We start from the raw sequence: 17,198 nt of genomic DNA on the forward strand, positions 1-17,198 counted from the left end.
GGACGCCGTAGTGAGGAACTTTGGTTTAATTTCTGCCGCCAAGGTTTCTTTAAAGCGATTCTAAATCTAAGTAAACGAGCATTTTAATGCGAAAAGCACTCTTGGTATTGCCAGACCAGTTTCGCTTGCAGCTACCTAGCTATAGAACTATCTACCTGTCTAGCTATTCCACCAAGAATGTTGGTCCATCCCTAAGGTAGTGCAGTCTTGGTAGTGCAGGGGTGCCTCAGGGACAGCAACCCGACGCATTAGCAAGTAGCGCCACAAATGCACTGGGTAAGTGCCTCTCTTTAAAGAATGTCTCGCCAACTTGGGTCACCGAGTATGTGCGACTGGGTGTGCGGCCACGTGAGGGTGTTCGCACGCACTGGCGCGCCACGCTTCCTGTCTCGGAGGCCATGGCTGGGCTTCTCGGCGATGCTACTATGTGGCGCAGCGTGTCCGGAATAAGCGCGAGAGAAGAGCCCGGTTACCCGCATGGCACGTTTCTCAGCGGTCGCACGTACCGACTCGCCACGCATTTCGGAGGCCATGGGCAGGCTTCGCGACGGCGGCGATAGGTGGCGCCGAGTGTTCTTAGCTAGAATGAAAAACACGAACAGTCTGACAAAGCCTGAAATGGTTAGGGTTAGCCAATGTATAGGCTAAGGCATAAAAGCCTGAAGTGTTGGCCTACGGCCGGCAGACCAGCTTAAGACGAAGCCGCCGTCGATTTTCGTATTTTTGAACACTGATGATCTTTCCTTTTACGACTTCCTAGCTTTCTTTTTTTCATTTTTTTAAACCATGTGAATAGGTGCACACGCATTCGTGTTAGTGCAGCGAACGAGGCACATAAGTCACACGGTAATATCGAAAGAGACTCAGACGATTGTAGTATGCAACTTTTATTTAGGTAAAATACTTTTAATACTGTATCAAAATGATACCGCTTCCACCCAGACAAACACTGTTGCAAGTGAAGTTCGCGAACGCTTTTTTTTTTTCTGTCCAACAGCACTGACAAAAACGCGAGTCGAGGTTAACCAATGATTGCTTGTTTTCGACGTCGAATGCCGATCAAACAGCCGGTAAACAGCTTAAATAATGTAACACGTATTCAAGAACCATATTTTGACACAAGATGGCAAAAAGTTACACAAATCACTGAAAGACGCGCTTTGTTCTACAGCAAACAATGAGCAGCTATACCTATATCAAAAACTTCGAACTCGCGGTACAAATGAAGATCTTCCTTTGTTTCTTTTTTATCTATCTATCTCAGGTCGTATTGTTCGTGCACCCTTATAACGCTACGCTCGCTCTATCTTCTTTAAGTGATCAATACTGACAACGCTTAATGCGTTCTACAGATTATACGAGATAGTCAACGTTCGCTGACTACTACTTTTCTATAGCTAAAGAGCGCCTCGATTATCTGCTCTATTCGAAAATGCCAGATTTCATTGCAGCGGAAGGTATTTTCCTGAATGGAGCTGATGATGCGGGATTTGGAGGATAGAAACAGTATCTCGCTAAGACTAATTCAATAGGTGATGTCCAGAACACGGCGTCCGTGACGTGCTTCCGGCCCCGAATTTACTTCCGGCGCATACAACCCGCAATAGCATAAGCTTCTGTCTGTTACTCAGTGAAAAACCATCTCTGGCGCGTGGATTTGGGCATCACCTATCGTTTTTACTTTTCCTGTCTGTGCTCTGGGAGAGGCAGCGCCGTATGATTTGATGAAGAAATAAAAAAACGAAGAATAAAAAAATTATTCGCTGATTATAGGCGCCGTTCTGCGTTCGGCGCCCATCTAGCTATGTCGCAGTACAGCAAACAGCAATAGACTCTCGAGATGCAAAAAAAAAAAAAGAAACACTAACGAAAACAACAAGTACAACCATGAATCTCTTTTAATAGGGACAACAGTCATAACTTGTAACTTAAGGAGGTTAGCTTGCCGAGAAAGAAACTGCCGTGTTCTTACTTCTTTTTCTTCTTTTTTTTCCCCTTTTATTGAGCCCTAGGGCGACGAAGCTGTGAGTAGCAAGCCCTTGACGCGAAAATAAAAATAAGACAATACGCGTAGGAGTGAGTAGTTAGGAGAAGCCAACTCTCGCTGTTCTATAAGCTACATTAATACGTCACACGGGAATCTACGCCACTACGCTTTTATGTAAAAAATGTGCGCATCCAGGGGCAGCACTGTTTGGGACGAGGAAGTAAGTCCAAACGCCGTGCCGCTCACCGCCTTATCGCACAGTCGGAAAGAGGGCAAAGAGCGAAAGAGAGTGCCTTAGAGAACCGTTTATCGTACAGCTGATTTCTAAGAGTCAGTACTACAAAAACCACTAAGGTGACCGAGCAATGCGCTTAAGACTTCATTATAGAATACGCAGAGCACATGAGCCTTGCCCTTCAATATAAACGATCAAAACGTGCTGGTCGTTCATATTTATCGAGGAACAGCCCTTGGCTCAAATAATAAGGACGCATAAAAAAATCCGACACCATCTCGACTTTACGCGACTTTACGCGAAGTTTTGATTTCATACCATTTGGTATTCGTTGCCTACAGACTGCTATGGTGCTTTGCCACCATCGAGTTAACAATACAGTCACCTAAATTGAGAAAGAGTCCGTGTGAGGAGCAGCTTATAACAACAACCAAAAACAATATACCAGTGAAACATAATATAGGTGAACGGTTCACTTCGAACCGTCTTATTTGTGGCAAGAACGGAAAGGCATAACATCTCTCCGATGTTGGTCTTGGCTCAAACTGATGCTTCTTGGCCTCAAACACAAGCGAAGCGCTAGCGCAGCAACATCGACGCTGAGATCATGGAAACGGCACTAGCGCTGTCAAGGCCTTGTTCACTAGTGCTCGTGGCTAATGGAAGGAGGAAAGGATAACGTCAGAAGAAAGGGAGTATAGTAAGCACAATCTGTGCATGAAGCTCAAATGTTGAGCACCTTCCGACGTCCGTCACAGAAACGACGAGTGATGATAAACGAACATCTCTAACGCGGACGCTTGCACGTCCAAGGAAGAACGAGTACACATGCTTAAACGACTCAGTGAGTATTGTGAGACATGAGCACTTTCCCTTAGCCTCCGAGTAGAGCAGTTGCAAAACTGCGGAGCTATGGCACCGAAGAGACTCCATGCTAACTGAACGATGATGGACTTAGTCACGTATGCCCCGCTTGTAAATGTAACTATAGATAATGTCGAGCTGTCTGAGCTTCTAAACGGACAACGTGACAAAGGCGCGGTAACATCTTTCTCTGCGTCTTGCCTCGCCTGAAGATATCGATATTTATGTGAAGGCAAAGCTATGAATCACTAACAGTAGAGAAGGATATACGGCTACCATACAACGAAAGGGATCACCGTGATGACCGCGGAACAGTGTTGCCTTTACAATGAAAGCAAATGTGCGGCCGGCACTGCATTGGGCGAACAGGTGTTTTCCAATTGAGCAAAGGCTGCGTAAGCCATATCAAGAAATAAAAGTTATGAAAAATGACTTCCGATATTGTTACTCGGATCTATCTAATGAGCAATTAGAAATAAATGTTAAACATTTTGCAAACGTTACCTGAGGCTTATACGGCTAAAATTTCTGATTTCTTAACGTCTGCTGCACTTTGGTTTCCTTCGGTGGCAAGTTACTGAGAAAAAATGTTTTGAGAGATCTTTGAGAAATACGCTGCATGTACCTATAGGCAGACTAATGTCGTTATAGCGATACAACCACTTTTGCACGTAAAAAAGGTGTTTTGCGTTTACAAAGATGGGAACGCTCCTTTAATGGCCTTGGAAAAACGGCTCGCGATATTACAATTCCGCTGGCATTTTTTTAGTTCGAACTAAATGTTCTCTTATGAAATGATATACTGTTTCGTTCGGACTGTTCATATTTGCTAACAACTATGAAATGCGGGTTTTACACTTTCGCAGTCATAGTAATGAATGTATTAACAGGAAGGCGCGTCATTAAGTCAGTTGCTTCTCGCTAAGACTAAAAGAAACAAGGATAATTTAGAGTGGAAATATGCTTCCTTGTGTTTATCCCAAAGATGATTGGCCGAGATGCAGGCATTTCTTTACTGATACGTTACCCTGAGCGCTGATAGTATAGTTGTGTCAAATACGGCCAACTCAACTGCCAACTAAACAGAAGAGCACAGCACACCGCGCAGCCTAAGTGATGTAACTGGTGTGCTAACTAGTCTTCACTTCTAGCTACAGCACCGCTTAAAGGTTGATGATACTAAACTAAAGCTATACGTACGGTAGCCCCTGTCTTTGCGAAAGCGCGATATAAGTACGACCAGCACCGAAATTTCAGTAACCTGTGGCACGAAACGATAACTTTGGCTGGATCAGTCACGCCCCCAACTTCGGTTTCGTTTCCGCCCGCCTATAGTTACAACATCAAGTCACGAACATGACGAACAAACAGGCTCTCATTTGCAAAACACTCGCATCCACGACTTTTTCACTCGCACACAATCTACATACACTCACATGTTCGCGTAACATTGAGTAACATGTGTGAAACGTGTCCCAACGACTGCAGACGGCTGCTGAAACGACGCAGCTTAACAAATGAGCAGGTAGTAAAGTATGTGACTGTCGACCTCCTAGAAGAGCATTATTTTTTTTTTCACCTCTCTCAGTCGTTCCTGTTCTGTGTACTTTGAGGTACTCCTCGTATTAGGCGGTGGTGATGCGTGCACCGCGTGCTTACGCCTGTAGAAACGTGCCGAAGGCTCACATACTGTTTCGAACAATGTTGGGAGTGGGAACGTGCATGCTGTAGGCGACAACGTATTAAATATGCGGGTACACTATACAACAAAGAAATAAGAGGGCGATATAGCAGAAACTCTCCAGACAACCTCGCAGCGCTGCTATCATTACTTAAGCTATCTAACTCCCAGAAGCGCGCAGTTCAACTAGATTTCTCACTTCGTACGAAAACCAAAAAGAGAAAAAAGAACGAAAAAAAAAACGGCCCTACTCGTCGAGCTGCAGCTTTCCCCTGTTTCGCTCACGTGGTTATGTGCTGGTACCCATTATCTCTCTCATGCTTTTTACACTAGCTTTTCTTTTGTTCAATATTATATATTGAAACATAATTAGGGATTTAAAGCTCTATTTATGGAAAGCCTGATGTTCGGAATAAGCCCTATTCACTGCTTTGCGGAGCGAATGTGAAATACAAATCGTACTGGCAAAACATTTTTCCTGAGAAGTGACAATGTGTGGGAAAATGTGGTGACAAAAACAATGTTAGAACTTTTACACTACATTTTTGTGAAAGAGATAGCGAGTGAAAGGTTGAAAGTACGCTCGGCGATTTTACGAACGAAAGAGTGCTAGATGCCGCCGGTGCGTACTTTCTGTCGCCGGTACGTGCTATCATCACAATCTGTTGAACACACCAGGAGTTAGTTACGCAACCTCTTGGTGGAAGGTTCTTGATTCTAGTCGATGATCTCCGATTCCTATAGGTCAGCATAGCACTCTTGCTACCTTGTGGGTCGTTACCAGCTGACTCCACAGGCACGTACAGACGAGATACAGATGAACAGCATGTCCGGAGAACTAAATGCCGCTCACAGTCAGTCATCGGCAGGTAACCCTCATAATAGGGACCGGCTGCGTCTAGTGCAGTTTGTTTGACGAATCTTTTTGGCTGTTTCAGCATACTTACAGATAGAGAAGTCCAACGTTCTTAACTGTGGTCGAAGAAGGAATATATCTGGAACAAACATTTTGGGAAGGGGACTCTAGTCTTCGTCAGGGGACCTGATGTCAGGAACGCGTCACGGCCCCGACACAGTTCTGACGCATTCAGGAAGCTACGCGAATGTGGAGTGCAAAAGCGCTACGCTACGTGATGTTCCTGACGTCAGGGTGCGGACAATGACAAGTCCCTTGTCAACACGTTCGCTCCACCTACATTCTCTCTGCGCCCACTGTTGATCATTTAAAGTGTCCACAATCGTGTGAACCTTACTCTTGCTTACAGGTCTAAAGTTATGCGACATAAACAGAGAAAGTAAATTTGTTGACGAGAAAAACAAATAAAGGAAAACACGTTACTAAAATAAGGACGTAAACGCGTACATGCGGTATCTAACAATGACCGCGAAATCAGAGCGTGGTCAAAGAAAAGCACTGGCATGTCAGTCATCTAGCGAAATCAGAACGTTGCCAAAGAAAAGCACTCGCATGTCAATTGTCTAGATGAACAGAAGGCTGCAGAAGAAACCGTAGGTACACGGACAAGACGGCACACACATCATGGCAAGAAGATCGCTAAAATGATAACGTCCGCGGAGTGTGTTCATTGTGGAGGTGAGAGCGGATGGGTTGGGGGACAGAGATAGGGCGAGACATGGAAAGGAGTGGTAGTGATGGGCATATAAGAGTCCTGTAGGCATAATGTTATATCACCGTCGCCGCCCACGGTCGTCCACTTGGACACACGCGCGCTCAAAAGTCCGACGTGAATGACGGCAGCGTGGAGATCCGGTAGTCTCCGCCGTTGCTGTCCACTTCGGGCGGCTTGTTGCTTTTCACGGGCATCGTGGAACTGCGGCACGATATGGCGAACTTGAGCTGCTTCATCATCTCCTTGCACAGGGAGACCTGGATGAGCACGGCGGGACAAGAGTTAGAAAAAGTCAAGCACGGTAATCGGGAGAAAACTGGCTCTCGGTGTCACTCGCTTGCAACAACCACACTGGCGTGCGGAGGATGCTGGAATCGACATGCATATGTAATCCACGTTTCGACTGAACACCACCTGCTTAATCCTGACTAGTAGAGCAGGTCACCGAATTCAGTGGCAAAATACAAAGCAAAACTTATTTGCACCGAAGGCGATCAGTCGAGAGGACGCACTTGGGAACTGCCGAATTTTCCTAACGGCCAGTTGCCCATGTTGTAGTCCTTTTTTATTCATCCAGTGGCTACCTGGCTCATTCCCTAGCGCGTGCTCTTCTACAACCGTAATACTTCTCCTTCAAATGGCAGCAGCCTTTTGTTTCTGCGCACTGATTAGTAGTATTTGTTTTGAACACACACACACACACACACACACACACACACACACACACACACACACACACACACACACACACACACACACACACACACACACACACACACACACACACACACACACACACACACACACACACACACACACACACACACACACACACACACACACACACACACACACACACACACACACACACACACACACACACACACACACACACACACACACACACACACACACACACACACACACACACACACACACACACACACACACACACACACACACACACACACACACACACACACACACACACACACACACACACACACACACACACACACACACACACACACACACACACACACACACACACACACACACACACACACACACACACACACACACACACACACACACACACACACACACACACACACACACACACACACACACACACACACACACACACACACACACACACACACACACACACACACACACACACACACACACACACACACACACACACACACACACACACACACACACACACACACACACACACACACACACACACACACACACACACACACACACACACACACACACACACACACACACACACACACACACACACACACACACACACACACACACACACACACACACACACACACACACACACACACACACACACACACACACACACACACACACACACACACACACACACACACACACACACACATATATATATATATATATATATATATATATATATATATATATATATATGACAGCAAAGGGAAAGCGAGGAGCAGGCTGGAAACTGCCACCGGCAGGAGCCAGCCTGCCTACTCTTCCGCAAGAGGCACGCAAGAGGCGCATTTGAGGCGCGTTGGTCTGGATACTTCTTGAGCAGGTGTTAACGAATCAGTAGACGAGCGTCATCGAACTTACACAAAATTTCAGGGCAGACACAGTCATTATGATAACAAGTTGAAGCCAGCCGATCGACTTCTTCATTTCTAGCGAATCCTACGTGTGACGGTATACATTGGGCATCGAGAGATGCCCCTTCATGTCATGTAAAATTGTTGGCAGCGTCAGTAATTCTGCGCACACTGGGAAATCAATCTGATTGCGTTGTAACCTGCTAAGGGCAGCGCAGGAGTTCGTAAAGATGGCAATCTTCGGTGTGGTTAACTCCTCTTGCATGTGTTTTGAGTGCAGCTTTAATCGCTGCTAGCTCCGCAGTTGTTGACGCAGCCGGACGGAGTATATGAAATATACGTCGCACTTGAGTCGAAGGGCAGAAAAAAGCTGCAGAGGCACCTTGACCATCGCTGTGCAGAGATGCTTCTGCGATTACTTAGAGATAATCTGGAAATCTTTCGAACATGAACTGGCATATCAGACATTCTTTTTTTGTGTGTGTGTCAGGGATTGTGCGGTAAATGGGGAATATGTGTTTCATGATATTTTTCCCAGGCGGAGGCGTAAGCAGCATGTTCAGAAATGGCAGACATGTTCAGAAATAACGCCGCCATTTTTCCCATGCCTGAAAACGGGCGGTGACTCGCGTGCGAAACGAACTTTTTGTCCCACGTCTGTGGCTTTGAGGGATGCACGCAAGAAAGGCGACAAAATAGTGACCGCCAGGAAATGTATTAACGAGCGGACTCCAATGGTACCTTGTGTCAGAGGTAACAATTCAGGTAGAATAAATTGAAAGGTTTATTTACGTAATGCTATAGGTAATGCACTCTCGAACGTTTCTTGGCAGAACTGGTAATCTCAGATCACTTTAACCGCAACCGCGTGGGCATAATATTGAAAAGTGCTTTCTTAGAAGCTGAGGGCATCTAAGAATCTGTGTTTACGTTTCAAAAGGGGAGTCCTGCAATATAAGGGTGAAGTGAGGGCACTTGGAAAACTAACGTTGTGTTGTGCCCTCTATTAGAGAGAGTCAATTTTGCCCTCATTTTTCCCTTCGTTTTCTTGTGTTCTGGTTACCCCAAATCTCATAGGTTCGCTCTGACTGTGAATAACTTGAACAGACATATTCCGCAGGTGAGCATGACAATTTGGTGTTACATGTGGCAAAAGCATTCTCGCACACCGAAGTTGGCAGTACTTCAGTGTCTTCAGACACTGGAGACAAAGGAGTGCTCACCGAGTCCTCCTTGGCCATCTTCTTGGCCTTGAAGAAGAACTCCATGACGGCCACGATGGAGGCGAGGCCGAGACCGCCGAGCAGGACGACGAACACTCCGCCCACGTTGGCCAGGCTGAGCTCGGTGACGGCCGACGACTTCTTGGAGTCGTCGACGCACTTTCCGCCGCCCTTGCGCTCCTTCCACCACTTCTCTTTGAAGCTGTGCAGCTTGCCCGCTTCTTGCAGCTTCAAGATGCCGCTAGACAAGATCTGCCGGTACGGTGATTCTGAACGAATGCGACAGAATATTAGAGAAATTCTTATTTTTCTAGATTTGTAATGGCGCCACCAACCTTCACCGAAAGGAATAAAGAGTGAACGGAAAATCTACATCTACATATGGGAGGTCATGCTGTCCAGCCCCGCCCTGGAAGACCAGCTCCGACTGATCCACAGGGGCCTGGCGGCCCTGGAAGCATATGGAGCCCGCGAAGAGGGAGCCACCCCATCAGACGCTTAACGCGTTTCGTTTCATAATGGACCAGTGAAGTTGTCTCTCGCTCTCTCTACAGCTGGAGCAGCACAGGCCGCTCGGATTTCTAGCCATCATTCAATGTTTCAGTGGCAAGACGCCACATTGCGTGCCTGGCTTCCTTAGCAAGTTCGTCTAACTTTATTTTCAAATTTTCCTCATTATTATCGCCATTTGGCTCAGTTGTCATTCTGACCACATCAGATCGGTCATAACGACATATGTTCTGGACATGAACCACTAATGCCTTTAGCGGCCTCTAGGTGACCGCAAGGACTGATATGCCGTTTTCAGCTCATATCTCGTGACAGAGGCAATCAACTGGAATGTAATAGAGGAAATCAGTACTGCACTCTGGACACATATCGCATGATACGATATTTTTTCTTGCCAAATAGATATGGAATAAGAAGTGTGAGAATCTGGAAATTGTTCAATAATTCCCTAACACTCAAGTAACACAAAGAAGAGATGAGGAAATTCTAGCATATTGTAATTCATTTATTCGTTCCTCCATTTATGGTCCTTCAATCTTTCGCATCATAAAGTGTTCAAATATCTCGTTTTACCTACTAAGGACAAGAAAGAGAGCGCCTATGTGCATAATTGCCTTCAACGCGTGTTTGTGAAATACCTGAGGGAGTGGCTTCAAACATCCTGACCTTATGTCACTATCATTATTATCAATTCGATTATAGTGACAAAATATCGCAGATATTGGACCAGCTGCCGAATTACTTGTGGGTGATTAATTTCGAGTCGTAGTCTGTACTTTGAAAAAGGTAAAGTCATGAGTTTGCAGTAGAGTGTTACTTCTTTATTTTGTCTCATATATAATTTTTCCAAAAGAGGGTTGTAGCGCCGAAAAAGACAACAGATAGCGAGCGAGACGGGACCGGCGCCTGTCCCGTCTCGCTTACTATGTGTTTTCTTTTTCGGCGCTACAACCCTCTTCTGGAAACATGCACCAACTAGCCCCCCAACAAGTGATTCTCATATATAATATTACTTAGCTGGAATCTGACTTTCGGTAGTCTGAACTTTGAGTAAGACATTAGACACAACTTCTTCAAGTTTATTTGAATAAATTTTTCGTCACGGTGCAGTCACTCACATTTTTGAGTGCCTAGTACTGGAATCGGAATAGAATCCGTAGAAAAAGTTTTAAAGAATGCATCACCAACTAGCCCAGCACCAAGTTTTATTCAGTACAAAAACTTTCATAGATGTAACAGAACGCATAAGCTTTTACGTTCCCTGTTTATATACCTATAAAATGAAGAAATGCTTCCTTTAGGCAACCACTGATACGAGCTAAAATAAATTTTTCGCATTGCCAATAAAAGCAAATTATGGCAAACGCTTGAGCAGTGTTATTATGTTGGCTCCAAATTGTTTCGAAAAATATAACATTCTGCCAAGGAACATAATGAGAAAGACAATACTGGTGTTTGTTACAGACACCACGAAACTTCACTGAATCACCCTTCATGGCTGTCTCTGAAAGGGACAAAAACGTAGTCCCGGCACTGTTAAATCACTATCCTCAAAATATTTCTTTTAAAAGTCATAGGCCAAGACTCCGTAAAGAACGAATAGGTTGGGCAAGCTTAGGTTGGGTTAGGTTAGGTTAGGTTAGGTTAGGTTAAATAGGCCAAGTTGTATTGGGTTAGGTTAGGTTTTTCATGTGTTCTCAGTAGTAAGTAATCTCAGAACAAAGAGCACGTCTCGATCACGCACGGCTGCTGCAGGTCCTATAAACAACTTTAAGTTCTAATAATAGGAGCCTGTACATGTGATTTAGCAGAGCTCGTGATCATCTAGTGCTGACAAACAATGGTTGAAAATTTTATGTGGGCCTAGCGAAAAAAGACTGTATCGACGTACTTTTTTTGGTGACAATGCCATATCCTTTGTTGTCTAGGAGACCACCAATTTGAGTAAGATTGCAGTCTCGCTCAATGATGTACTCGATGGAAGCGGATTCCATGAGGAAAGCGTAGTCTCCCGCCTTGACGCGGTTCACGCCGTCGCTGGACGACTCCATGTACACCTCCTGATCATTGTCCAGCATGTACTTGTGCATCTTCTTGTATGTGGGAATCTTAGATTCCTGCACGACAAAAACAAAAGCGCAGTTTAGTTATTCGGGGAAGAACGCGGTGTTGCCATGACAGCGATAGTGGTTATATGGGCTCCCAAGATGCTTTCCCAAATTCAGCTTTGGCGCCCTATTTGTTTAGTTATTGACCGGGTTTTGATAAACAGGCTGATGTAAGCGAAAATCTGCCTTTCAAATTTGGATAAGAATTGCGCACTTCGGGAAATACGACTGTCGTACGCACTATCGCGATACATCGTATGCTAACGATTAACCGTGACCAGCCGCGTAGGAATGAAACTTTGACCACGCGGATTAATGGCGTCGTACCTGCGGGGTCTCGATAATTTCAATCAGTCTTGCGTACTCAATTAGCCTCGAACCACGCAAAACGTAAGGTCAGAGAGCATGTACTGTACGTTTCCCACAGCACGCTAACTCCTGGCCGCTCCTGGTTAGACTGCGCAATTTGGATGTGGCCACTGTCTGTTGATCAAGCTTCTGTAGCTCAGTACGAAGGGAAGTTTTCCAGGAGCGGCCAGGAGTGAGCGACGCTGCTCACGTGCTCTCTGGACTTGAGTTTCGCGTAGTTAGAGACTAGTTGAGTGTCCAAACTAATAGAAGTTAGCCAGACTCGACAGCTACGGCACTGACAAGTACTGCGGCCAAAGTTTCATCCCAACGCGAGTGGACGCGGCGAAGCGTTGTGCGATAGCCGTACTTAGGGAAGTAGTTAATCCCTGCGGAAGTTCGAAACGAAGATGTTTCGCTTACTTCAGCCTGTTTATAAAACTGCGCCAACAAGGATACACGGTAACAGTACGAAGAACCGCACTCATCAAAACGCCCTTCTTAATTGATGTCAGCTATATTGGCCGCGTATGGGAATCTGATATATGACGAGATGTGGCAGCCAGCAAAGAGCGACGAGAAGGCGCCTGTTGAAAAGAAAGCGTTTGAGAAAAAGGGGACATTGCGCTCCGCTTGCGAGCTCCATGAGCCGCGCACCACTGTCAAATTTGGCTCGGATGTTTTCACAGCAGCGTATGCTACTCGCTCACTGTGCTTTTTCACCCAGCCACCAAAGTGGTTCAGGGCCCTTTTAACCTTTTACTACCTAACGTACCTTCTATATACTGCGCCGTTTGAGACCTCAAAGTTTAAGTTTGCGCACGGGAAATGTAAGTAGCCATATTAATAGGCTTGAGCCAAGTTTTAGAATCTAATTGCTGACCAGCGTGCTAAATACCTTCACTCATGCAATTCATTGTTATTAATACGAATGTACCGTTCATAACGAGAAATTAAGGTGAACAAATTCTGTGTATATTATTTCCTGTTGAACTGTCTATGGGCATTACAGGGTTAAATACTCCCCAATACTGTTCTTGTCAGTGTTGTTGAATGAATGATTTGACCAGCAAACACTGCAAATTAAGTATTAGAAAACTTCAGCAACCAGCGGCCTTATAAACGGACAACGAAGCCTAAAGTGGCACATGATTTCTACTGCAATTTTCACACTGCATCATCAAGACATGCCACACGTGGACTCCATTGAATATATCTGGCTGACTTATGATGCGCCTCTCAACTGGCGCCTTCGTAATGATTGTATGACCTCAAAAAGTACAAGTGCCACTGGCATGTTGAGTAGGCCAAGCAATCGCATTATAGGAATGAAGAGCCACTCATAAGGATATATCGCATGTACGTTTGCGCTGTTTTGTAGTCTGGTCGCGCACTTTTCTCAGGCGCTCCGGTCTACAAGCTCCACCCGCTTTTTCCCTTGGAACAAACGGCTGTGCGCGCCTCATTAGAAATTCTTCAAAACTGGCGCATATGCTGCATTTAGAATCGATATTTCCCTGTCTCTCGTGCAGGCACCGCCTGCTGACTGTACAGACGTTCTTCAGAATTTGCGGGTCACAGCTGAGACGTTCCAAAATTGCCAATTCTCTGCCTTTCCCGGCCAGTGTTATTTTTGGTGTGCGTGTTTACGATTTACTTCCGATTCCCGGCAACTCTTATTCAGTTAATAATCAATTCGGTGACATGTTTTTTTCCTGACAAAAACGCCCGTGTCATGTGCATTGGGGGCATGTTAAAGATCCCGCAGTGGTAAAAATTAATCGCTCAATACGGCATGCCTCATAATCAAATCGGGGTTAGGCTGCTGAGCACAAGGTTGCGGGATCGAATCCCGGCCACGGCTGCCGCATTCCGATGGGGGTGAAATGCGAAAACAACCGTGTACTTAGATTTAGGTGCACGTTAAGGAGCCCCAGGTGGTCGAAATTTCCGGAGTCCTCTACTACGGCGTGCCTCATAATCAGGAAGTGGTTTTGGCACGTAAAACCCCATAATTTTTTTTAATAATCAAATCGGTATTTCCCCAGAATTCATTCGTTCATTTCACATTGCAAAATTACATCCGCATCGTATTTTCGTCGTCATTGCTACATGTGCGCACGTGTAGAACAGATTAACTTAACTTTGATAAGGTTTAGATAGCCTATCGGCAGAGCCACCGCTTGATTTCATTCGTGTGTGCTTTCTTTGACACGCCCACTGATTTGCTTTGAGCCGTGTAAGAACGTTTACGAGCTTAGAAATGAACTTCCTGTGAATAAATGCCGTCCGTCAAGCCTCACTTGGTTGTCCTCATTAATAGTGTCATTACTACATGCGAAGGACCCGTTCAGTACCTACAAAGTAGCACATTCGTACTTGCATTGCCGTGTTGGTGAGTATTCTGAGCATTGCTTAGAGAGGGAATCACACGAATCAACCGGTGAGGGCAACTAACTGAATTCTTTTTTCGCGAGCAGACCCAGGTCTCTCTGACAGAGCAAGTGAACAGCACGTCCCATCACCGCGCATCCCACCCGCCGTGGTTGCTCAGTAGCTATGGTGTTTGGCTGCTGGGCACAAGGTCGCGGGATCGAATCCCGGCCATGGCGGCCGCATTTCGGCGGGGGCGAAATGCGAAAACACCCGTGTACTTAGATTTAGGTGCACGTTAAAGAACCCTATGTGGTCGAAATTTCCGGACTCCTCCACTAAGGCGTGCCTCATAATGAGAAAGTGGTTTTAACACGTAAAACCCCATAATTTTTTAACCGCGCATCGCACCACGCCACAGCGCTACCAAACCGTGTCACGGATGTCTAGATATGTAAATCAGACATGGATTACGATTCTACGACCAGCAACGCCATGCTCGTCGGCGGACTGAACGGTGAGATACCAGAGTGATAAAGGCCTATCTGGCCAATGGTCGACGAATGCACGGCGGTTGTTGCGCTGTTCCGGTAGCCGAGTAGGTAAGGTGTTCAGCTCGTAACCGTAACGGCAGTGGTTCGAATCATGGCACCTGCATCGCCAAAAACAAAAACGCTGTGTGGGCACCATAGCTCTAATTGTCCTCGAAGGGCCAAACTGAATGCTACGCGCAAATCTGGGTGTTAGTACGGGTGTCTGCATCGCTAATGCACGGATTAACGACGGCACAGATGTCGGCACTGGGACCCAGGTTGTTCCATGTGTTTACGGAACCCAGCTGCACGCTCGGTCACCGGAAGGTGGTGGAGGAGGGGAAGCTTTCTGCCTTTGCGCACATTGTTTCTTCACGCTATCCCTCGAGTTTCCCAAGAGGGTGGATAGCTGTCGATTTTCACGCCCGTGACGTAGGCGCCCAGCTGGAAGCGTCATAGGCCACCACAGAAGGGACGAACAAAACCGTCGTTTGTATTCTTTACCACTACCAGTGGAGTAATAATGCATTGTGGGCCTACCAGTATCTGGTCATAAAATCAAGACAACGTCTGTGAAGCAACACTGACAGTCAGGCGGAACTTTGAGTGTAAGAAACATCTTTGAAGGCACAGCACTATCGTTGAACACTTACGTTGAAGAAAGTCCGTGTGCTGCCTGAGCGGAGGCAGCCATATTTTATCTTCGACTGTTTTGCCAAGTCCTCGGCGTTTTCAATAGGATAAACAGTCTTCTCGACGGTGAGGAAGGCGGCCAGGTTGGCCGTGTAGGATGATATCATGATCAGCGTGAAGAAGTACCAGATGCCAGCCACTGTTCTCGTTGACATGGCTCTGTAGGAAAAAATAAAAATCGACGTTACAGGGTAAAACAACGCCTATGACATGCGGAAGATTAAATTTTGTGTAAGTAAACCGCGCGTTATTGGAGAAATTATGCGCGTTACTGGAGAATTGGCGAAATTGCCAGTCTTAAACGAAAACTATCATTCATGTCGTTAAATCTTTTAGTCGATACAGTGCAGGTCCATGAAAATGTATATTGATTCATAAGTGCGAAAGTGCGATGATGTCTCTGGTTACTATAGTTACTTGAAACGTATGTATCACATGTACGTGCGCTTTCTGTTCCCATTGTTTTGCACTCTACAGTCTGTGAAAGTGCAGTGGCAGGTGCTTTAGATCTAAACTACAAATGAGATTTAGCCTTCACGGTGGCTTTGCTCTTGCACAAGTTTGCAGCAAGGTTGCACTTTTTGGTAAACACTTTCCTTATGCTTCTGTATAGCGTGTTTTGCTGGTAAGACAACGTTGTACTGTAAAGAAGGCAACCTAACAAAACTAAAGCACGAAAGTTGTTTTTCACGTATATAACCAACTTCTTATAACCTTATAAAAAGTGCAAGAATGCAAATGACATCTGCAAAGCCTGCAAAGGTATCTTTAATTATTTAAGAGTAGGGAGAAAACACGAACTACTACCTCTCTGATTTCGTCCATCAAGGTTCGTTAACTTTTCATCTTCGCATTACTATGTCGTCACACCGAAAAAAGAAAGATGCCGCACAAGAGCACGTAAGGAATGTGCAGGCTAACTATAAAAACGAAGGCAAGAAAATGACTTTAGGGATATTTCTGAACTAGAAGAACTTCCTGTGCAAGTTTCTCACTGATTTAAACCGGCTCATAAAGAATAGAGAAGGTAGCAGCAAAAATGGTGCGGCTTTTACAAGCGCCGCGGAACGGTGTTCTCACTCTTGTTTCACAGATAGTTTGTGGTTACGTCAGGCTGTAAAGGGTGCCAATTCACACTGTCTAAAACGCGACAGGGTGATGGTCTCTGCTAAGCAATGCCTTGAAGCTGAGGCCTCAAATAGTTTCGCAATTATGAGAAGGTATTTTAGAAGGCGTGGGAAGAGCGCGAAAAAAAAAGGGAAAAAAAAAGGAACGAGGACGAAGACAAAAAGAAAATGCCAGACGTGCGCTAAGAACTAGTTTGGTTTAATGCGTCGCGCCGTAAATAAGTTTCGTAACAGTACGTGGTTTGCCACCAGAC

At 45.6% G+C, this 17,198-nt stretch overlaps 1 protein-coding gene across 1 annotated transcript in view; it reads right to left on the bottom strand.

Annotated features, from left to right (window-relative positions):
• Nucleotides 1-871: 871 nt before the first annotated feature.
• Nucleotides 872-17,198, bottom strand: part of LOC126521932 (glutamate receptor ionotropic, kainate 2-like) — a 401,025-nt gene continuing 384,698 nt past the window's right edge. The window contains exons 12-15 of the mRNA XM_050170677.3: nucleotides 15,778-15,976; nucleotides 11,654-11,879; nucleotides 9,253-9,521; nucleotides 872-6,655 (exon numbers count right to left, since the gene is read on the bottom strand). Coding sequence (XP_050026634.2) covers nucleotides 6,500-6,655; nucleotides 9,253-9,521; nucleotides 11,654-11,879; nucleotides 15,778-15,976 — 850 coding nt within the window. The 3' untranslated portion in view covers nucleotides 872-6,499. The remainder of the gene's footprint in view (nucleotides 6,656-9,252; nucleotides 9,522-11,653; nucleotides 11,880-15,777; nucleotides 15,977-17,198) is intronic.

The sequence above is a fragment of the Dermacentor andersoni genome, chromosome 6 (assembly GCF_023375885.2).
Source record: "Dermacentor andersoni chromosome 6, qqDerAnde1_hic_scaffold, whole genome shotgun sequence".
NCBI lineage: Eukaryota > Metazoa > Arthropoda > Arachnida > Ixodida > Ixodidae > Dermacentor > Dermacentor andersoni.